At 39.2% G+C, this 23,890-nt stretch overlaps 1 protein-coding gene across 2 annotated transcripts in view; it reads left to right on the forward strand.

The window, feature by feature from the left end:
- Positions 1-23,890, forward strand: part of rasal2 (RAS protein activator like 2) — an 85,477-nt gene that overhangs the window by 41,467 nt on the left and 20,120 nt on the right. For both annotated transcript variants that reach the window (XM_059344601.1, XM_059344600.1), the window contains exons 2-5: positions 855-982; positions 1,829-1,949; positions 15,834-15,937; positions 19,579-19,691. In XM_059344601.1, the coding sequence (XP_059200584.1) occupies positions 855-982; positions 1,829-1,949; positions 15,834-15,937; positions 19,579-19,691 (466 nt within the window). The remainder of the gene's footprint in view (positions 1-854; positions 983-1,828; positions 1,950-15,833; positions 15,938-19,578; positions 19,692-23,890) is intronic.

A 23,890-nucleotide genomic window follows, 5' to 3' on the forward strand; every position in this document is an offset into this window, starting at 1 on the left:
ATATGTCCTGAAATTCTGAAAGTTCTTAATGAGAATAAAACACCAGCACATGTCCTCACCAGGCTGAGCAGTTTGAATGAAGTGAAAATGTGATTGACAGCAGCTTCAGATTATCAGATTATATTATTGTTGATGTCTTTGAAGTGAACTTGTTCCTGGTGATTTCTTTAGTCATGAAAATGTTTTCATGAATAAAGTTTATATTGTTTATATTTAACACTGAACATAATTATATATGTGTAAACACAAATCCCTTTTTAGAGTTTTAGACTCTAACTATGAAATAAATGTAGAAAGCTTCATTTGATTTTGTATCTTTTTTCTTTTGTCTCTGGATCATTTTAGTGTTTCTGCAGATCAGCAGATTTAGTTTTTTTATTTTCTGATTTATTGTGTGGTGTTTATATGTTGATTGACTTCACTCGTGACATTTAGAAGGAGCTCTAAAAATGTCTGCTTTTTTCTGGTCTAAATGTATGTTTTGCTATATATTTACATTCTTGAAATTAATAAAAACGCTAGCAGTAAAGCACTTTGTCAATTGATCATTCTGATCATGTGTGTGTTTCTGCTGCTGGAGAAGTTATTATACAGTTTCCATCTGAATCTGTGGTAAATTATCAGTTATTAGTCATTTATTTATTATTTTTTATCCTCAGGGTTGGTGCATATTCATAAACCTCCTTGGTTTTCAGAAGTTCAAACAAAAGTCAAACAAACGAACAAAGTCGTGAATTCCAGCAGGAAGGCAAAGAATTATTAAAATGGATTGTGCTTTATGGGATGCGGTTTTCACACTGGGACTGACAGAGTTAAAGTGTGTGTGTGTCTAACTGATCTCCTCTCTCTCTCAGACGTTAAAGGTCCTCCGGCTCACCGCTTCTCCTGCGGCCAGAGTCCGTACACAGACAGCAGCTCCTGGGAGAGGAAGCTCTGCATCCTGACAGACAGCCAGCTCATCCTGCTGCACAGGGACGACCAGGTCACAACACACACTCATTACACACACACACACAGATTAAACACAAACGCACATTGGTACATTCCATGAGCTGATAAACCAAGTATGATCTCAGATATTACTCCCTGGTGAGAACTCTGAGTGCCTTAAGATGCGATAAGATAAAAGTTTGTTAATCATTAACCAGAAATTCAGCTCAGTTCTCTCACAAAGACACAAAATACAGACACAGATAGAAGAAATAAGAGGTTTATCAAACTAAAATAAGAGTCGATTTTTTAAAGAATACAAGAGCAAATAAAAATATTTTATTTACTTATTTGTACAGCACCTTTTGTTGTAGAATTCATTGGAAGATATATTAAAATATCAGACATAAAGCATTTAAAAAGCATCACATATGATTTGACAAACACAGAATTTTGCCAGCAGTCACAGTCTGTCTGCAGGAAAGTTAATGGGCCCGGCCAACTTCTGCACTTTCCATACAAAGATTACAGCCCAAAGTGTTCCACAGCAGTAAGGACAGACAGAGCATGAGACAGCCTGCAGAAAAACAAACAAGAAAATAAAATAAAACTAACAACTAAATAAAACACAATAATAGCATAAAGGAGCAGAATGCATTTAGAATTGCCCATTTCTCTAATAATCCTAATAAGATATCTCATTTAAAACAATAATAATCACATCAGTGTGAGTGTAAGCATAAACACAGAGTCATTGAGTCATCTGCCACAGAGACTGATGCACAGTAACCTCCTCCTCTCTCACTCTCTCTCTCTCTCACTCTCTCTCTCTCTCTCCCTCTCCTCCTCTCTCCTCCCTCCTCCCTCCTCTTCCTGCTCCTCCTCCTCCTCTCCTCAGGCTGCAGGTGAGGAGTCTCCCACGGACTCGTCTAAAGGTCGTAGTCTCCGAAGGACAGTCAGCGTCCCGTCAGAGGGACAGTTCACAGAGTTTCCAGCAGAGGGCGCAACCGCCATGCTCGGTAGGAACCATGGCAACCAGCTGCTGCTGCTGCTGCTGATTCTGCTGTTGTTGTTGTTGTTGTTGTTGTTGTTTTTGTTGGAGCTCTGAGCTGCTGCTCTGAAACCAGTGAAGATCACAGAACAACATTTTGTGATGTAACACACTGTTTCAGCTCCGTGTGTGTGTGTGTGTGTGTGTGTGTGTGTGTTTGGATGCTCAGTGGAGGATTAAACGGACTCACTGGATTTACTTTTGCTGTATGAAAGAGTTTTAGAGAGGTGTTTCAGGGTTTTTTGTCCCTGCTCTGTTTCCCTCCTGTCTCTCTTGTTTCTTTTCTCCTGTGATGTGGATCGATCCTACAATTCCCACAATGCAACTGAGCGCTGTCTCTGAGTCCAGACTGACCCCAAATAACCCCGTAGACATCACGATGACTGTCACAGTTTTATGTATTTGTATATAGAATCAGAAGTCACGTTTGGGTCGTAAAGTTCATAATACAAGGGACATCAACTCAAGTACAAACATGTGGATACTACATTCACTCAAATACTCCACCAGGTAAAATCCTAAATAAATAGGTAAAATAATAAATAAATACAGACATAACTAAATAAATAAGTAAGATAATAAATAAATAAATAGGTAAAATAATAAATACATACATACATAAAATGATAAATACGTAAATAAATAAATAGGTAAAATAATAAATAAATAAATACATACATACATACATACATACATACGTACATACATACATACATAAATACAGGTAAAATAATAGATAAATAGGTAAATTAATAAATATATTGGTCAAAAAATATATAAATAAATAGGTAAAACAATAAATAAATGGGTAATCAAATAAATAAATTGGTAAATAATTATAATAACAAATGAATAAGTCAATAATAAAAAGCTATAATAAGTTTATAATATTGGTAATGGTAAATGGACTTGCACTTATGTAGCGATTTTCTAGTCGCTTTGCGACCACTCAGAGCGCTTTACACTACAGACTGCGCTCATTCACTGGTTCACACACACATTCATACTGGTGGCAGAGGCTACCTTAAATGGTGCCACCATTGGGAATTTATTCTCACACCGATGAACGCAGCGTCGGGAGCAATTTGGGGTTCAGAATCTTGCTCAAGGATACTTTAACATGTAGGCTGCCATGGTCAGGGATTAAACCACCAACCCTCTGATTGGTGGGCAACCCGCTCTACCAACTGAGCCACAGTTGATAGGTTAAATAACTAAGTACATAACAATAAAGTAAATAAAGAAAAACTATAATAATAATGGAAAGTATAAATACCTAACTAAATGTTTTTTGTTGTAACATTTTTTAACTCTTCGTTTCCATGAGTTTTGATTATAGTCTCCTAATATATCATGGTGAAGGAGCTCCTGTGTGTCTGATATATGTATATATATATATATATATATATATATATATATATATATATATATATATACACATATATATACATATATATATACACATATACGTATATATATATATATATATATATATATATATATATATACATACATATATATATATATATATATATATATATATATATATATATATATATATATATATATATATATATATATATATATATATATATATATATATATACATACATATATATATATAAATGTGAGAGTCTCTGAGCGTCCGGTGGAGGTTTCTGTTGCAACGAGGTGTTGGGGGGGGCAGCCGGTCCTGGTCCTGTTTGTGTGGGAGCGTCTCTGTGACCGGGGAATGTCTGGAGGACAAAGCGTCCTCTGTCCGTCCCCGCGTCCCTCTGAAGGACTAGACTGACCCTGCTGCCCCCTGAGGGGCTCTGGGCCGAGGGGGCTCCCACTCCGCGATGCAGGGGGCCTGGACCGGTCCTGGACTGGTTCCCAACTCTAGGACTGTCGGGACAAAACAACCAGCCGTTTTCTTCCTCTGATTGCTCTATTGATCGCTCTATAGATTGGTTTATTGATGAGTTGGAGGGAAGGCGTCTCCCTCCTCCTCCTCCGGCTGCTCGTTCATCCATAGACTCACTCATTCATCCCCTGACCCCCTTTACCCCCCCCTCCCACCAGCCCGGGGGGACGAGGTTATTTATATGTTAATGTTCCCAGACTGCCCACACACACAACCAGCTCCCACTGGATTTGTACTGGGATTATCTCAGGGTGTAAACTGGTTCTTTCCTGGATTTAAACCAGTAAATCAGACTTGATTAGTGCAGCTCACAGAGTCACTGAGGACTGAACAAGTGAATGACATACAATTTTTTATCTGGGTTATTATAGTTAGTCCAGACTGGTTTAATATTGCATTTAATGGTTGTTTTTACTGGTTTTAATACTGAATCTATCCTTGTTATAATAATGACTTCAGACTGGTTTTAATATTACTTTTTACTGGTCATATTATTACAGAATTTATCCTGGTTAATGTAGGTAGTTTATGCTGGTTTTAATACTTGTTTTTACCTGTTTTGTTACTGAATTTTTGTTGGTTATTATAGTGACTTCTTACTGGGTTTGATGCTGGATTTATACTGGATTTAATATGACTTTTTACTGGTTTTGTTTGTGAACCTGTCCTGGTTATTGTGATGAGTTTGTTCTGGTGTTTGAGGTTTTTCAGACTGAGGAGGAGAATAAAGACAAACTGGGAAATTAGATAATGGAACTGGAAATGTGAAGCTCATTTATTACCACCTTCTTCTTCTTCTTCTACTCCTTCTCCTACTCCTCCTTCTTCTTCTTTTCTTCTCCTCCTTCTTCTCCTCCTCCGCCTCCCCCTCCTTCTTCTTCTTCTTCTCTGAGATGTGATGTTGTTGTTGTTGTTCTGGTATTTCGGTCTAATTACAGTGTTGATGACTGATCATCTGTCTGAGCTGAGATCATCCTCCTGCTCCTTCTGCTGCTGCTCCTCCTTCTCTCTCCTACTCCTGCTCCTCCTCCTCTCTCTCCTCCCCTCCTCTCCTCTCTTTTTCTCCTCCTCCTGCTGCTCCTCCTCTCTCCTCCTCCTCTCGCCTCCTCCTCCACTTCCTCCTGCTCCTCCTTTCTCTACTCCTCCACCTCCTCCTGCTCCTCCTTTCCCTATCCTCCTCCTGCTGCTCCTCCTACTCCTTCTCCTCCTCCTCCTCTCTCCTCCACCTCCTCCTGCTCCTCTCTCCTCCCCTCTCCTCCTCCACCTCCTCCTTCTGCTCCTCTCTCCTCCCCCTGCTCCTCTCCCATTCTCCTCTCTCTCTCTCCTCTTCCTGCTCCTCATTGAATCATTTTTTCTGGAAGATTTAAACTTTGAGCTGCAGTCGTTAAAAGTTCAGTGGCTCTCTGCATAGAGAGAGAAAGCTAACAGATGCTAGCTGATGCTAACTGATGCTAACAGAACTCCAGTTTGAATCTTTCCTCTGGTTTCTGTGGTTTCTCTCTGTCTCTCTGTGGTGGAGGTGAAGCTCTGACTGACTCTGGATCTGCTGCATTCCTCAGTCTGCCTCCCACCTGTCAGCCCGCCACAATAAAACCCACACATCCTGCAACCTCACCTTCAAAATAAAAGCCTTTACAGACTCTGGATTCAGTCCATAAATATCACAATAAAACTCTTTATGAATCTGTAATATTTGTAGCCTGAAGTCATATAAATCGTACAGCTGCTCATCATATAAGAATAAGTGACAAATAAATGTTTCTGTCAGAAAATCAACAGAGAAAATAATATTTATATATTTAATAATAAACTACAGAATTGTGTTCAGCTGCCAAATAAATCTGTATTAATGTTAATTAACAGAAAATAACTTCCTCTGTTTGTTCAATTTGTCCATAATGTCTCAATTTATTTTTATAAAAAAACGTAAAATAAAAGTGAACTCTAAATTTAAATTTAGTGTAAATACAACATGTTATATACATGAAATGTATTTTATTAATTTTATTATACAAATTTATATGTATGAGTTTTTAGAAAAGCTTTTTTAAAAATAAATAAATGACATTTAAAAAATTAAATTATAGTAGAATAAAACAGTAGAGTTAAAGAAAAAAGTAGCAATTAAAACAGCATAAAAGAAGGAGCACTTCAGAGCGCAGACCTTTATTGTGAAGGTCCGCGGCGGAAGTGTGTCTGTCGAGCCGCGTGTGTGTGTGTTTTGTGTGTGACAGTGAAACTGTGTTTACTCACAGAGGACATGAGGCAGGCTGCGGCTCTCATGGACTTTCTGGGTGAGTCTATTTTCTCTTTTTACGATCAACACTCAATAAGTCACACTTCCGGTGAGTAAATAAAGTTCAGCACGCCGCAGACGGGCCGCCGCGCGCCGTTGTTTACCTGCTTTAACTTCATTTAAAAAGCTGCCGCTCGTGAGACGCGCGTGGAGTCGAGAGGAGAGTCCGCCAGCAGACAAACTGAGATTATCTGATCGATACCTTATCGATAGACTCCGATCCTGCAGGAGACGTAATAATCCGTTACACCTCAACCTTTCAGTTACAGTAATATCCGCTAAATGTATTTAAAGTACACATGTATTATAAGATAAATGTAACTTAAATATTAAAAGTAAACAAATATCTGCTTAAAATCTAACTAAAATGTACAAAACTAAAGTATCGGAAGTTAAAGTGAACAAATATCTGCTAAATGTAATTAAAGTATAAAAAGTTAAAGTAAACAAATATATCCTACATGTAGGCTAACTAAAATGTACCAAAAAGTATTATAAGATAACTGTACTTTAAAAACATTTATTTTTTAATACTTTGCTTACATTTTGTTTTAATACTTAAGTTTCAATCAAAGTCCACAGGTGTTATCAGCTAAAAGAAATTCCATTAATACATTTAAATTTTAAAACAAAACTTATGCAAGTATTATAAGAAAAATATACTTAAAGTTTCAAATATTAAAGTACACACGTTTAATCTGCTTCATGTAGTAAAAGTTTCAAAGTAAAAGTGCAGATATATTACAAGGAAAATGTACTTAAAGTTTAAAATATCAAACTTAACAAGTAGCATCAGCTGAATGTCTTCACAGTTCTAAAAGTAAAAGTACATGTGAGTAAAGGTATCTGTGTGTACTGAGTTACTGCAGCAGATCAGAGAACTGGAGAATAAAAACTAAGAGTTTGTTGTTAAACTCCAGACGAGGAGAGGGGCAGCAGCTGAGGAGAGAGCCCAGCATCAGTGCTCGCTCCTGGGGAGAGGAGCTGTCAGAGAGGGGGTCTGGAGGAGGAGGGAGGAGGAGCAGGAGGAGAAGGAGTAGTAGGAGGAGGAGCAGCAGGAGGAGGAGAAGAACGAGGGGAAGCGGGGGAAGGAGGGGGAGGAGGAGTGGAGGGAGGAGGAGGAGGAAGGGGAGGAGGAGTGAAGCTGCTGTGGGGCATGGAGCGGGAGGAGCAACAGGAGGAGAAGGAGCAGGAGGAGCTGGGGGAAGAGTTTATAACAGAATTATGTTGCTCCATAAAGGATGCTGTTGCAGTATTTGGGGCGTCCAGTGTTTTTGACGTTCCTGCAGGATGTTGTGTTTCTGCAGATGGTGACCTCTGACCTGCAGGTGGTCTCAGGTGTATGAGGTGTCGTTAGCGCCTCCTGCCTCTGTCTGTGTCTGTGAGTCTGTGGGTCACATTGCTTCCAGGCGGCTGAATATTGCCACTCCAGCTGTCCCAAGATCAGACATAATTAGATCATTGTGTGCCAAATTTACTTTAGATTACTCAGAATCAGAGAGACTGTAGACCATCATCACTCCTCACTCTCTCTCCTCCCTCTCTCTCTCTCTCCTCACTCTCTCTCCTTCTCTCCTCCCTCTCTCTCCTCACTCTCACTCTCTCTCCTCACTCTCGCTCTCTCTCTCTCCTCACTCTCTCTCTCTCTCTCCTCACTCTCTCTCTCTCTCTCTCTGTCCCTCTCTCCTCCCTCTCTCTCTCTCCTCACTCTCTCTCTCTCTCTCCTCACTCTCTCTCTCTCTCTCTCTGTCCCTCTCTCCTCCCTCTCTCTCTCTCCTCACTCTCACTCTCTCTCCTCACTCTCGCTCTCTCTCTCTCCTCACTCTCTCTCTCTCTCTCTCTCTCTCTCTCTCTCTCTCTCTCTCTCTCTCTCTCTCTGTCTCTCTTTCTCTCTTTCTCTTGTCTTGACATGTTGAACTGATTGAATCTGACCCTGGATCTGATCCAGGAGGTTCATTCAGCTTTAACAGATTATGTTTGATTCTGTCTGGTATGTTGGTGAATAATAGAAGGGATTTATAAACGTAAACAATAACTACAGACTCATCACTCGTCTGGTATCGACTGAAATGAGTCACATGTCAGATTTCGATTATCTCGACCAGTTTTCTGTTTGCAGCGATGGCGTGTTCTGTGGGCGGAGCCTAACTGGTCAGTTAGCTGACAGTTAGCTGCTGTTCGCTAGAGGTGTCACAATAATATAAATCATCCAGATATTTTCTGATTGTTTTCATGGTTTATCAGCAAAGACAGATTATCTCACAGGACTAATCTAACTCTGAACAACAGTTGACCTACAAGAGAGTAGGAGAGTTGACATACAAGACCTGTATTCTGACTGGGGCTGGGCAATATGAACCAAAAGTCATATCCCGATATATTTAGGCTGAATATCGATATACGATATATATCCTGATATTTTTATTGCAAAGTGAGAGCAAATGTTCAGTCAAAGTCAAATATGATATGTCACAAGTAGTTCCATACTTTAGCTCCGTAAAGTGACATTAAATAAAAAAATATGTTGAATAAAAATTGCCTATGAAATAAAATAGGCCAATCTTTTTTTTTAAATAAATATATTTATATGAGAAAAGAATAACAAACATTACAAAATAATTAAATATGACAAACCCTAGTAAGGGCAGCATTTACAGTCATGGAAGAAATGGTTATTAAATTGGTTATTATCAAGAAAACCATGGCAAATGTCTAGATATCAGCTCTTAAATTAAACTCTTATTAGCTGTTTTTGTTGTTGTCATTATATTTGTCCCAACAAATGTACCTTTAGTTGTACCAGGCAATAAAATTAACAAGAAATTAAAGAAAAAAAGGCCTCCTCCTCCTCCTCCTCCCACACTCCCACCTCCTCCTGCTCCTCCTCTCTCCTCCTTCTCTCCTCTCCTTACTCCTCTCCTCCTCCTCCTCCTCCTGCTCCTCTCTCCTTCTCTCTCTCTACCTCCTCCTTTATAATGCTCCCCTTATAAAGACGAAACTTGTTTTATAATAATGTTCTGTCACTAATAAATTATCTTTGTAGCTTTATTAGATTAAAAACATATACATGTATAAAACATTTACACACTGTGAAGCAGTTCATTAATATTATTTCTTCTCCTTTTTAGTGTTTTTCTTTAATAAATCTTTTAAATCAGACCTTGTCACAAAAAAATAAAAATAATTATTGTAATAAAAAAAGAAAACAAACACAAGAATAACAACTGTTTTCTGCAGAAATTTTGCAAAATCACAATAAACAAAATAATAATAATAAAGCCCAAATAAATATTTAATGGTTTTTTTTGTGTCACGTTAAAGCTGCACAAAGAATAAATGTAAAATAATGAAATCATTTCAACAGAGCAGAAGACCCGTCACATCTTTAACAGACTGTAAATGTCTTTACATGCAACATGTGACACATTATTATGATAATGTGTTTTAATAAATTCAGAGGAATGTGAAGAGACGTGAGAGGAGGCGGCACAGAACGGCTTCTTTATGTGAGAGAAATTCTTAGAATGTTTGTTGTGAAAGCTGATCTGAGTAGGAGGAGGAGGAGTGAAATCAGTTAGAATAAGTTAAAAAACAAAGTGTCGTAACACTTTAATAAATACATAATAAAGTTTATTTCTTGTTCAAACAGAGACAAAAATATCTGGTGAATCTGTAGTTCAGCAGGTAAAATCTGCACTTATTATTAAAAGATAGTAGTTGGGTTGTTTAAAGCAAGGGAACTGTTAGTGTGAACAGCTTAATGTTTTAATCAAATATCAACATGTTAAGCTCAGACTTGGTGATTCTTCTGACAGAAGACAGTTTCTGGCTGATAAATTGTGTATTTTTGGAAAAACGTGACAAATATGCACTGAAAATCTGTTTACACAGAGAGGAGAGGACAGGAGAGGCTGTTTACACAGAGCAGAGAGGAGAGGACAGCAGAGGCTGTTTACACAGAGCAGAGAGGACAGGACAGGAGAGGAGAGGCTGGAAACAATACTTCAATACGTTTTTACCACATTCAGGACACTTAGAGAGTTCATATATAAATTCTATTTTATTCACATTTTTATAAAAATAATTTAGCAAAGAAATTCAACTTTTTTGTGATTTAAGACATCAGCTTTCAGGTGAGGTTCATTTAAATTAGATATTATTTATTTTAAAAAGCCCAGTGAGGTCTTTAATTTCCTTTGGTTTGACCCCAAGATATATGCCAGATAAAAGTAGCAAATTCTCACATCTGTGTAGCTGAAAAAGAGAATATTTGATATTTTCCTGAAAAAGTAGTGAAGCTATGAGTCAGTTATCAGTAGTTCAGTGGATGTGCCTGAGAGACGGTCGGTAGCTGTTCCTCTCCAGACGTCTGAACAAAGAGTCTCTGAGCAGCAGATTATCTCTGTTGTTCTGCTGTTTCTGCCGTCGTCAGGTGTGTCAGGTGTGTGTGTCAGGTGTGTGTGTGTGTGTGTGTGTGTGTGTGTGTGTGTGTGTCAGGTGTGTGTCAGGTGTGTCGACGCCTCGCTGAGCGCCGGCCTTTCACACATTCCCGTCATTCCTCGCACTGCTGTCTGGTGACATCACAGCCTTGCATCCCGGCCCGACGCTCCGCCCACACACCGCTGCAGGGGTCAGAGGTCAGATCAGACTGAGCCTCGTCTCTCTGAGATAGACGCTGACAGGAAAAAATGCAGTCAGTCCACACAAAATGAACCTGATTCACCTGTTGAAGGTTCACGATTCAAACACACGAGTCTGTTTATAGGTCAGCATCATTATTAACCCTGTCAACCCATGTTTCTCTTTACATTCTCCTCTCTGTGTTACTTCACTCATTTCACTGCAACATATAAAATCAATATATAATCTATAAATCCTGCAGCTCTGTGGAATCAGCACAATCAGAACAACTCAAACATGTCTTTGTGCAGAATAACACAGTTAGAATGACAGAAACCAGAAAAGTTGAATTTCTCTGATAAATTACTGAAAAAGACACAAAATTACCAAACAAGACATAAAATTACACAAAATTTCCAAAAAGACACAAAATTACCAACAAAAAATACAAAATATATCATATTTGTCTCTTTGTTTCACTGCAACATATAAAATCTATAATCTGTAAATCCTGCACTTCTGTGGAATCAGCACAATCAGAACAACTCAAACATGTCTTAGTGCAGAACATAGACTGTATAAAATGCATAATAACACAGTTAGAATGACAGAAACCAGAAAAAAATGAATTTCTCTGATAAATTATTCTTAGAAAATTATAAATAAACACTTTTCCAAGTGCCCACATGGAGCAGAGTTAAATCTGGTAAGTGCAAACACTTTATTTTAAATGACACATGTAAAATAAAGAGATTCTGACCAAAATATCAACATTTAACACAAGTTTGGTCACTTTATATAACTAATGATGCGTTCAAGGACCGTCAAAAAGTTCAAACTCTGACGTTTTTACAGTTTATTTCTATGACAAACAGTTAATATCTGGCGAAAGAAATCATGAGTTTTGATGGTGGGTTTCAGAGGGTTAATAGAGAAAATAATTGATTCAGACTCAACCTGTAAGAGAGAGAGAGGGAGACACCCCCTGGTGGCAGGAAAACATAAACACAAACATTAAATAATGTTTAGTGGCAGCTTTAGTCTGAAGCACACACACACACACACACACACACACACATACACACACACACACACACACACACTGTGCTAATATCTGAAGCCTCCTGAGTTGTGTCCCACATCAGGCGGCTGAGAGGAAACTTAGTTAGTAATTATCCTCTGAGCTCAGAGACGAAGAGCTCCGGAGGAAGAGGAGAAGAAGAGAGGGCGAGCGAGGCTGCTGCAGAGAGAGAGAGAGAGAGAGAGAGACCGAGAGGGGAAGAGAGACCGAGCGTGTGCAGAGAGAGAAGGAAAGAAGAGGAGAGGAAGCAGAACAGTGCAGTTAGAGTGATTGATTGAATAAATGCGGTAAAACCTCTGAGCTCTGAGAGAGAGAGAGAGAGAGAGAGAGAGAGAGAGGTTTAGAATTACTGCTGAGTGGAGAGAGAAAGGGAGAGATGGGAGAGGAGGGACTGTGAGGAGGAGGAGGATGCGGTGCTGAGGGGAGAGGCAGGTGGTGGTGGTGACGGTGGGGGGGGGGACGCCACCGAGTCGACGATGTTCATGGGACGAAGACGGACGTCTGCAGCTTAACCTCATTGGCTGACGGGCGGCGGCTGCTCCGTCCAATCCCGTCTGACCGTGTGTGTGTGTGTGTCCTCTCCTCAGATGATGGGGAACAGCTGTGACCGAGGTACCGTCTCTCTTTCTCTCTCTCTCTCTCTGTCTGTCATGTGACCGGCATGTTGCCTCAACTTTGCAGAAGAGAAGCGATGCTGTCCGCCGCCGCCGGACCATCGCTTCCTCTGCTGCTGTCTGTGGGGGGAGGGAGGGAGGGAGGGAGGGGAAGGGGGACGTGCATGAAAGTTTGTCCCGGCTTCCTGCGGCGCTGCATGCACAGTGCAGCGAGCAGCTGGAACCTGATACACACTGCTCCTGCTGCTGCCGCTGCTACTGCTGCTGCTGCATGTTGCGTTCACTGTCCTCCGTTCTTCTGTGTATTCATGCTGTGATGCTGGCGTCTCTGCAGGTCGGTCCTCTGAGAACTGTTGACTGTTTGTGTCTCGTTATCTGTGATTTACTGTAACGTCCTCGTCCTCTAGCCTTCAGAGGCAGTTGCTACACGTTATCATCAGGAGATATGTTTACTTCTGTCATATCGTTTCATATCTGCTGTCATTTATTGTGTCATCGCTAGTTTTTACAGCTTTGATTGCTGAACCACTTCATGTTTCTGTTTCTGCTACTTTTTTATTGTTCTTCACTTAATTTTTATTTAACATTTATCGTGTAAACAACAGAACCTTTAACATCAAGTGATAATTATAATAATGACCATTATAAAGGCATGTATGAGGATAATAATTATATTACTACTAGTAAAAATAATAACAATCAAGGCATAAAATGTATTAGTATTATAATTATACTACTAATAATAATAATATTAAAAAGAATAAGAAGGAGAAAAACAAATAATAAAGGCTAAATAAAATAATAAAAGTAAAATAATTATAACAATAGTATTATAATTATAACAAAGGCAGAAAATAATAATAATAATAATAATAGTAAAGGCAGATAATAATAATAATAGTGTAATAATAATAATAAAGGCAGATAATAATAATAATAATGATAATAGTATAATAATATTAAAGGCAGATAATAATAGCATTTCTTTCTGAATCGTCTCTCACACTTTTCTACTTTTAATTTTGTCTGTTTCGCCATCTGATCTGTGTCAGGATCCGTTCCTCCCTTTAAAATGTTCATTTATTTTGGTGACAGGTTAAACAGAATATAAAAGCTCCAGACCTAGTTTGGATCGGGCAGTGATGTCACCAAACTAGCTCTTTTTATTTTTGTTCTTTGCCAGATCGAGTTCTCTCATCGAGTCTTCAGTCAGTCAAAGCTGGAATTAGTCATGTGAATAAATTCTGTTTCGCTGTGGATTCGTTTAAAAGCGTATGTTGCTCTTAAATTAATCTCAGTTGTTATTTTTTAAGTTTGCAGTAAAAGTTTGTAGCCAATAATCCTCCTGAGAGTTTAAACTGTGACATTAATGTCTGTTTTTAAAAACACACTTTTCAAACCTCCGGTAGGTTAAAAAAACTTCAAAGCTCTGCCCAAAAACAAAAGTGTTTCCACCCTGTGATCCTTATTAGCTCTTGAATGCACCATGTCTCCTGTGGCTCCGCCCACCACTCTACCGAGAGTCATGAAACTCAGGACGGGAGATTTTTTGCATCTTCCCGCAAAAAAAACAATCTAAACAAAGTGACAGCAACCTTGTGTTGGTGGAGCAGCTGCAGCTCATGTGTTCATGTTATTAAAATATCTGTAAATTCAAAGGTTCAAAGGAAGTTTATAGTCAGTACGGGAACATGTTGGTACATGAAGTAAGGCTGGATGATATGGACCAAAAGTCATATCCCGATATGTTTAGGCTGAAGTGAGAGCAAATGTTCAGTCAAAGTCAAATATAACATGTCACAAGTAGTTTTATTGAAACCGTTTATTTAAGTGAACATAAATACTGTTTAACAGGAGGAGTACCTTTTTTTAAATCAAAGCTTCATAGAGTGCACATTTCAATAAAATATATCTATAATAAAAGCCACAGCTTGCCTGGAGCAAGGATCACAGTGCAGATTTGAACTATATCAATATATGTGATATGGTCTAATTCTATATCACATTTAAAAATATATCTATATATCTTTTATATCAATATATTGCCATGCCCTAACATGAAGTGGAACCAGGTGATGACCTCAACACTTGGAATAAAAAACTAAATCTGAGTCCCTAATATAAATACAAACAAACACTAGACATTGCAATAAACAGACCATAACTAGATGACATAAATAGGTGTGAGAGATAAATAAGTTGCACATAAAGTTAAACAGCCAGCAGCGTTATGATGCTCAGAGATCAGAGGATCAGACGTCCTGCATCAGCTCCAGAGCTCCTCACTGACAGAGGTGACGAGTTATTTCTGATTCTCCTGTCTTCGGCGCTGCCGGCAGCATCCCCGCGGCTGTCAGCGACTCATAGGTGCTCAGGAGCCGTTCAGGAGCCTCGCTCAGCCCCAGGAGACTCCAGCTCAGACAGGACGGCTGCTGAGTGAGACGAGAGGAAGTAAATAGGCTAAATTTAGATTAAAGAAAACTAAAATCAATGAGCCTGGAGGAGGGACGGAGTAGAGGTCAGGAGAGGCTGTTTACACAGAGCAGAGAAAAGAGGACTGGAGAGGCTGTTTACACAGAGCAGAGAGGAGAGGACAGGAGAGGCTGTTTACACAGAGCAGAGAAAAGAGGACTGGAGAGGCTGTTTACACAGAGCAGAGAGGAGAGGACTGGAAAGGCTGTTTACATAGAGCAGAGAGGAGAGGACAGGAAAGGCTGTTTACACAGAGCAGAGAGGAGAGGACAGGAGAGGCTGTTTACACAGAGCAGAGAGGAGAGGACAGGAGAGGCTGTTTACACAGAGCAGAGAAAAGTGGTCAGGAGAGGCTGTTTGCACAGAGCAGAGAGGAGAGGACAGGAGAGACTGGAAACCTGATAGTACTTCAATATGTGGAGAAAACTGGTTTTACTGTATTTGTGAAGTGTTTATATATAAATTCCATTTTATTTACTTTTTTAGAAAATCATTTATCAGAGAAATTCAACTTGTTTTTCTGATTTCTGTCATTCTAACTGTGTTATTCTGCACTGAGACATGTTCAGTTGTTCTGATTGTGCTGATTCCACAGAGCTGCAGGACTTCTAGATTATATAGATTGTATATGTTGCAGTGAAACACGAGGACACAGAGAGGAGAAGACAGTTCGTGGTGTCTGATTGTGAAGGAGGTCAAAGTTCTCCTCCATCTCTGAATGTGTCACCTCATCCTCCATCTGTCTGCTCCAGTCTGAACGCTCATAGACTGCTGCTGATGTTGATGTTGATGATGATGATTATGAAGAGGCTGTGCTTCAGTCTGTCTAACTCTCTGTGTGTTTGTGTCTCTTGTCTCATCAGAAGTGTCTTCGGAGCGCTCTCCCAGGAGGAGGAGTATCTCTGGTCTGAGCTCAGAGAAGAGCGTCGCTGTCGACAACCCCAACTCGTCTCCTTTCAAGGTCCCGGTGAGTTCCTGCACACGCTTCACTTTACTGACAGAGGAGAGAACACACACAGATAATATCATCACAGTGACAGCATGCAGCAAGAAGGACAGTATAAACACCAGTAAACTCTACAGTCAGAGCTCGCAGAGGTGTTTGGTCCTCACTAGTACAGAGCATCATGTCTGATGCTGTTACTGTCACTCACTCGGTCCTGAGGAGGTTTTCGCTGGTTTTAATCACTTCATATTTTCACCTCTATGTGTTAGTGACGTGATGCAGCGATTCGTCTCAGACACATGGTTTTTTCCACACAGATACAGAGTTTTAGAAATCTGCACTGTAGAGTTTTATGTCTCTCTGGTTCGGTTCCTTCACTATGAGCTTTATGTTAACAAATATCAAGAATGTGTGAGGGAAAGAGCTGACACTTTTCACATTTAGTGTGTGTGTGTGTGTGTGTGTGTGTGTGTGTGTTTCTGCTGCTGGCTCTCCCATCTCTTCCTCCTTTGGTTGAGAGTTCTCCTCTGGTCATCAGAGTTGGTTTGAGCGTTCACAGCAGTGTGAGAATGAAACAGGAATTAAATAAGCTCCAGACTGCATCTTAACAACACAGAGTGTACATTTGTGATTTTTTTCTTGTAGTTTTAAGATTTTTTTTCTCAGCAATTTGTGACTTTTTTCTTGCAAATTTGTGATTTTTTTGGTCATAAATTTGTGATTTTTTCCATCATGAATTTGTAATTTTTTTTTTCCTCTTAAATTAGACTTACATAGACTTAGACTGTGAGATGTTTGTGATCTCAGACAGACTGTAGATGAGCTGGAGTCTGGCCTGGATGTGGATGTTGCTGCTGCAGATGAAGCAGTGAGGGCACTCGTTAGTACTGACAGAAGATTTCATGTTTCAGACAGAATCACTGATTAGATTAAAGCTCCGTCATGTGACTCATCAGACTCAGAACCTGATTAACTTCTCAGCATCAATAACTGAGTCTCTAACAGACAGACAGAATGTGATGTTTAACAGCCCAAGAGGTCGTCCACCAGCTGCTGCAGAATGTCAGATAAACACAGAGCTCATTCACAAGTCCTGGAGGAAATACTTCACTAAAAGTACTTATACTACGCTGTAAAACTACCTGCAAAATACCCTGCATCATTTACTGTGTTACAGTAAAAAGTACAGCAGTAAAGGTACTAATTCCACACTGTAAAAATACTGTTTTGCAGTCAAAATCTTGCATTACTTTACTGCAGTAAAAGTACCTATGTAGTAGGGCTAGGAAATATGGGGGGAAAAAAAAAAATCACGATATGTTTTTTATATTGTATTGCCAGTTTTAAAACATCTGTACCAAAAACTAAAGGAATTAGAGATTAATTATTTTTTTATTAACATAAGAAATAAAGAACAAATCTAATTAAAAAAGATAAACATAGAAACATTAAAACAATTTTTGCTCAACAGTACAACTGTAGAAAAATATGAAATAACACAGTAAACTCAAACTTTCTCCTCTTTGTATTTTGCTCGTACGGCAAATTAGCCGCAAAACATGACGTGATTGATTGCTGCTTTGGTCTGGTGGCTGCACCGCTAGCAGTGGCTAAACTGCTAATGCTACGTGTTCTGGTAGCAGTGGCAGGCTGTGCTACCATTTTCATGCTTTCTGCATAATCACTTGGTGGAACTTCTTCAAATGATTAAACAGATTTGTTGTTGTTAGAAAGTCCACGCTGTCAATGTTTTGTTAACTTGTTATTGAACTAAGTTCCATTCAGTAATAACTTGTTTCTCCGTAAGTTTTCATATGTCCCATGTTCTTGAATGCACCATAGCCTTTCTGACGCTACTGAATGCATCATACCTGTGTGTGAAGTGCCGTGCTGTGAATGTTAGTTTTCTCTCCATACAGCGGAGGATAGATTGTAATTTACTTTTTCCCAACATTAACCTGTTCCTCTCTGGTTTATTGCTCTGTTACCTTTGATTTATTTCAGGAGCCCAAATACACATTAAAATGTACATTAAATACACATTAAAACAGAAAGAACTGGCATTAATAATGAGGAAATGTTGTGTGTGCAACACTTGTAATGACTGGAAATAAAACTGGACATGCTTTGGTCAGAAACATGTTAAGCTCCAGATGAGAGTTTTTGCAGTTTTCTGTGTTTCTTCGTTGATGTGACAGAAGAAGAAGTGAGCGTGATGATGAGTCGTGGCATGTGAGGCAGCGCTGTGTTCACGCTGCCGAGCAGAATAGAGACTCTGCAGAGCTGCAAGTATTTATAGTTTCACTCAGACTTAACACAGTTCGTTCATGTAGTGAAGTTAGACAGAGAGCATGCTGGGAGTCTCATCAGGATCAGATCGGCTGCAGCCTGAGGGGGGGGTGTGGGGGGGGGGGGGTGGTTGTGTTGAGGATATTAATATCCCAGGAAACGAGGCCGCTCACTTTTATTGTCGTGCAGGAGCTGATTGGTGGAGAGCAGCTGAAGGGTTTGATCAGTGATCACACACACACACACACACACACACACACACGCACGTTGCTGCTGGACTCTGATGAACTCTGCTGACTCACAACGATGACTCATCATGATAACGTGCGTGTGCGTGACCTGCAGGGGGCGCTGCGTCCTCTTGTTAAATCTCTGATAAAAAGTTTTTCATGAACCTGCTGATATCAACAGGTGACCAGTCCAACAGCAACATAATAATAATAATAATAATTATTATTATTTATTTTATTAATTAATCACATTCATCTATGAATGATGATGAGGTAAATATTAAGGGAATAGATAAACTAATTGATAGAACAGATTTATTGTAAAATAAATAGATAAATCAAGTAATAGGAAAATAGTTATTAAAATGAAGAAAATTACAAAAAGTAAAATATTTTTAGATATTTACAATTAAAGATAGATTAATTGATATTAATAATAACTGGCAAATAAAACAAAAATAAAGATATAGATAAAAATATAGATAAATCAATTGATAGAGAGAAAAAAAGTGGAAACTTAAAAATGAATAGACTTAATAGAAAATATTTATATTTAGAATTATAGATAAGTTCATTAATACAAAAAAATAAATGGCAAATAAAAACAAAAAGATAAATGAAACAGTGGGAAAAATAAATTAATATAAAAATGTATTTATAAACATTTTTAATTAAATTAAATGGAATTGGATATGGATTTGGATAAATCTCTTAATAGTAAAATATTTAATAAATTAAATGGGGGGAAATCAACCCAAATAGGTGAACTAATTAATAAAGAAAAATTAAACGGAAAAAAAAATCAATTAAAAAAAGAGAATCAATGGAAATTAAAAAATAACTTGATATATTAGTTAATAGAGAAACAAATGAGCCAAAAATGAAATGAAATAATAAAAAACATCATTATATTTTGTTCAGATGCAGAATACTTTGTTAGTCCCAGAAGGGCAATTCAGTTTTACAGTCAGTCTGTCAATAGTAAATAGTAAAATATTTATTAAAACAGTAGAATTTGCAGAGCGGGTTGTCTTCTGCATCGGCACATAATGCCACCGACCTGAGGGCATGATTGCTAATTCACTGCCAAGAATGTGATCAGGTCTCTCCTCTCTGTTCATCACGTCTCTGTTTATGTTTCAGGGTTTCTTCAGTAAACGTCTCAAAGGATCCATCAAGAGGACGAAGAGTCAAACCAAACTGGACAGAAACACAACGAGCAGCTTCAGACTGCTGAGAGCAGCAGAACCAGACAGGTCAGTGTGTGTGTGTGTGTGTGTGTGTGCGTGTTTGTGAAAAGCTGCTGGTGGAAACCCGCTGCTGAGGGTTTGACAGCGTGGTCATGTGACCTGCTGTGAGGTCACTTCAGGTCGCTGAGATAAACACTTTTTATTATTATTAGGGCCATGGGGCAATCGCACCAGTGCACTATTTACTGATCCGAGATCATAATGGGTGTGTATTTCATGGAATGTTCGTGTCACAGCCTTTGACATCATCGCCAGAGTGTAGAGGGAGAGAAAAAATTGTCAAAAAATACATTTGAAAACTGCACTCCAGGCCACAAATTCCACTCTACAGAAATAATTTATACATAGAAACGTAGGAAAATTTGTCTTCTCACTCACAATCCTCTGGTAAAGCTGTCAGAGTTATAGTTTGGGCGTAGGACGCACAGATGCACCACCAACAGCCCCATTGACTCCCATATTAAAAACGCAGGAAGATTTCTGTAGAAAAGCATATTTTACAGTTTTTCAGATCGCTCTTACAAAGCTATTTCTTCATTTTTCTTCACAAAAAACATATGTAGCTGTTCAGAAAGAACTCAGGACACTCAACCTGAAATCGGATCAATGATAGGTATTATGCGTAAGCGCACTCACTCCTCCAGATACACATGCTTCACACACACACACACACACACACAGGTAACTTTATGTGATTTTAGTTACACACACACACACACACACACACACACACACACACGTGGCCCTATCAGAATTTCCCCAGAGGAAATTTTCTAGTTATTATCACCCAGAGACAGAGACGGCAGCTCATGTTAAACAGAACTTCCTGTTCTGGTTCTGATGCTGCTTGTCTCTGGCCTCCTCTCTCCTCTCTCTCTTCTCCTTCTCCTCTCCTCTCCTCTCTCTCTCCTCCTCTTCTCTCTCTCCTTTCCTCACTCTCCTCCTCCTCTCTCTCCTCCACTCTCTCCTCCCTCTCTCCTCTCTTTCCTCTTCCTCTCTCTCTCCTCCTCTTCTCTCTCTCCTTTCTCCTCCTCTCTCCTCCTCCTCCTCTCTCTCCTCCACTCTGTCCCCTCCTCTCTCTCCCTTCTCTCCTCTCTCCTCCTCCTCCTCCTCCTCTCTCTCTCTCTCCTCCTGCATTAAGCGGTCCATCATTCCCAGCAGTATGCTGGTAGTTTTACTGGAAGTCTCTCTCTCTCTCTCTCTCTCTCTCTCTCTCTCTCTCTCTCTCTCTCTCTCTCTCTCTCTGATGATTCAAATGGAAATAAATAGAAAAAATAAATACAAATAAAACATAAATAAATTCATAGAAATAGAATACATAAATACAACAATAAAAAAGATAGATAGATAAATAAATACAAAATTCAAATGAATGCATTTAAACAGAAACAGCACGTCAACATGTTCTTTACTTTTAATATCAAACATTTTTAATACATTAAAAGAATAATGTGGACCGCTGCATCGGTGTGTGTGGGGGGGCTTTATGGTCGACAGAATGTCAGCCAGCTGGACAGGACGATAAGGCTTTATCCACACACACACACACACACACACACTCCATCCCTCCCTCTCCCTCCCTCATCAGTCAGCTCTGAGCTCCTGATGGACGGTTCGTCTTCTCTCCTCCGCAGAGCTCGAAAAGCTCAACTCACCAAAACTCTCAGGTTCAGGTAGGACTGGGCGTGCGTGCGTGCGTGCGTGTGTCTGTGTGTGTGTGTGTGTGTGTGTGTGTGTGTGTGTGTGTGTGTGTGTGGCGTCTACAGGAGCCTCTGAAGGACATGTGTGTTGTGTAGGAGATGTGAGGTTTATTTTATTTAATGTTTGTCTCTGACAGACATATTTTAAATGACACATGTATAATTAAGATATTCTGACAGAAATATCAACATTTTAACACAAGTTTTGGTCACTATAAGGGAAACTGCATTCAAGGACTGTTGGAAAGTTCAAACTCTAACAATAATGCCTGTTTTTAAACATACATACATACATAGACATTTTATCTTATGTCAATCAGCTGAACCTGCATTCCTCATGGATGCAAACAAGTCGCTTTTCGGCGATTCCCGCCTGGTGAGGCGGATGTGCAGCTGTGAAGTAGTGAGACCCGGGAGCGCGTGTCCGTCATGACAGTGAGTTGAGATGGTGAACGAGTGTGTGTTAAGGCTAGTTAGTTAGAGGTGTAATAAGCGATATTCATCATTTTTAGATTTAAGAAATAAAAAATCGCTATGTGAAGCACTAGTGCTGTGCTCACACCCCCCCTCTGTGTGTTGATCTGCAGCCCGCTGTGAACAGAGCTGGGCCGGCCGCGCGTGCATGTATGTTCATTCGCTGGGGGGGCTGCTGGTCTGATTTCTGGAGGAATAACCACCACATACCACACCGCTCCAATCCAGAGGCGTTTATGAGCAACAGGAGTTTGTTTTTTAAACTTTTAGGGACTGAAAACATGAATTCATCTTTATTTTCGCCTCTCAAAACTTCTTATATCCGGTCAGTTTATAATGTTAAGGTCACATGGATATCTGTGTATAATCAATAATGTCGCTGCAGTATTTATGCCTTTAGATGTGTGCTTTGTGTGTGACTGTGCATGCCCGCACGCGGCACAGGCTGGCAGGGGCGACATGTCTCAACCTGTCTGTGCGCCGGTGATTTGATCAGCACTGACCAGTTTGATAGTCTGATGTGAATTTCGTTTCAAGTGAGTAACGTTAATACTGAACTCCATTGAAAAAACCTTTTAATTAACATAACGATGATTGTGACGGATCACTTGGTAACTGGTCATTTAAGTTACGTTGTTACTGAAATGAGTCCACATTTATCTACAAAATATGTGCCGAATTACATTTAAGCGGCTAAATGAATGTTATTTTTTCTCTCTTTTTTCACCATACCTATGTTTGCATCCCTGATTCCTCATCACTAAACATCCTGACAGATTAAAGTCGTGCCGACAGCGTCACCATGATAAATGTAAATGTACAGCGATACATGCAAGCATTTTTAACTGTTATTTAATTGTTTCTTTCCGGAGAAGGACAGCAGCTCTCCCACTCTGCAGACACACACACAGAGATGTTCTCTGGTCATAAAGTCTCTTAGATATTACATTATGTTAGTTTATAAAGGGTGCGGCTGGTGTGTGACAGCGAGCCGAGGGATGCTCACAGCGTGATGTGTTTATTTGCGGTAGAGTTGACGTGTTTTTGAGACTCTGAAGAGTTGATCTGAAGAAAAACTAGAACTGCACCAACATGGACAAAACTTTCCGCTCCTTCTTCTGTTTATTGTCGGTACGCCACCAGGTGGACTGAAGCTGCTGCACCGGGTCAAACCCGGTCTCCACCCTGCAGCTGAACCGCTTCAAAGGTTTTTACTCTGCAATGAGACGACCAACATCCAGATCAGCTGATCAAACTCATTCCAATATTTTTGTTTATCAGTGAAAATATAAAGTTGCTGTGTGGGTGTGTGTGGTCAGAGCTCAGTAAGTGCTTCCTCCTCTTCCTCTTCCTCTGACAGCAGTGGATCAGGTTTCCATCATAATGCAGGGGACCAGCCCTTCCTGAAGCACTCAGTGTGTGTGTGTGTGTGTGTGTGTGTGTGTGTGTGTATGTGATCTCACACAGTTTGTCCTGATGCGTAAACGATCACCTGGGGAATTTATTAATTTTCATCCATTTGTTTTGGGGTTTTTTTAAATCATAAATTAATGAAATTATCAAGAAAAAAAAATTAAATTGGATATTGAAATAATGTCCCTTTAATCTGTGGAGGGTGGAAGCTGCCAAAATAAAATAAATAGAACAGTTTGAATGGATAGGGGGCAAATAATACTTAATTATTGCTTAATATATTTATATATATATATATATATATATATATATATATATATATATATATATATATATTTAAGAAATAAATATTGAATAAATACAAATTAACAATCAATCAATAAATAATTACAATAAAAAATCGCAAGAAGCTGATTTAATCTTATCATCAAATCATGTCAGATTTTATTAATTCCAACATTTTTTTTTTTTTTTTTATGATTTTTGATGCATTTAATGTCATTGGGATATGGGATAATAAATACATCACAAAATTATTTATAGTTTCTGATTTTTTTTTGTTAAAAACAAAGCAGACATAAATATACTGAATAGATAAATAAATACTTGAGTAAAAGT

The sequence above is a fragment of the Centropristis striata genome, chromosome 11 (assembly GCF_030273125.1).
Source record: "Centropristis striata isolate RG_2023a ecotype Rhode Island chromosome 11, C.striata_1.0, whole genome shotgun sequence".
In the NCBI taxonomy this organism is placed as follows: Eukaryota; Metazoa; Chordata; class Actinopteri; order Perciformes; family Serranidae; genus Centropristis; species Centropristis striata.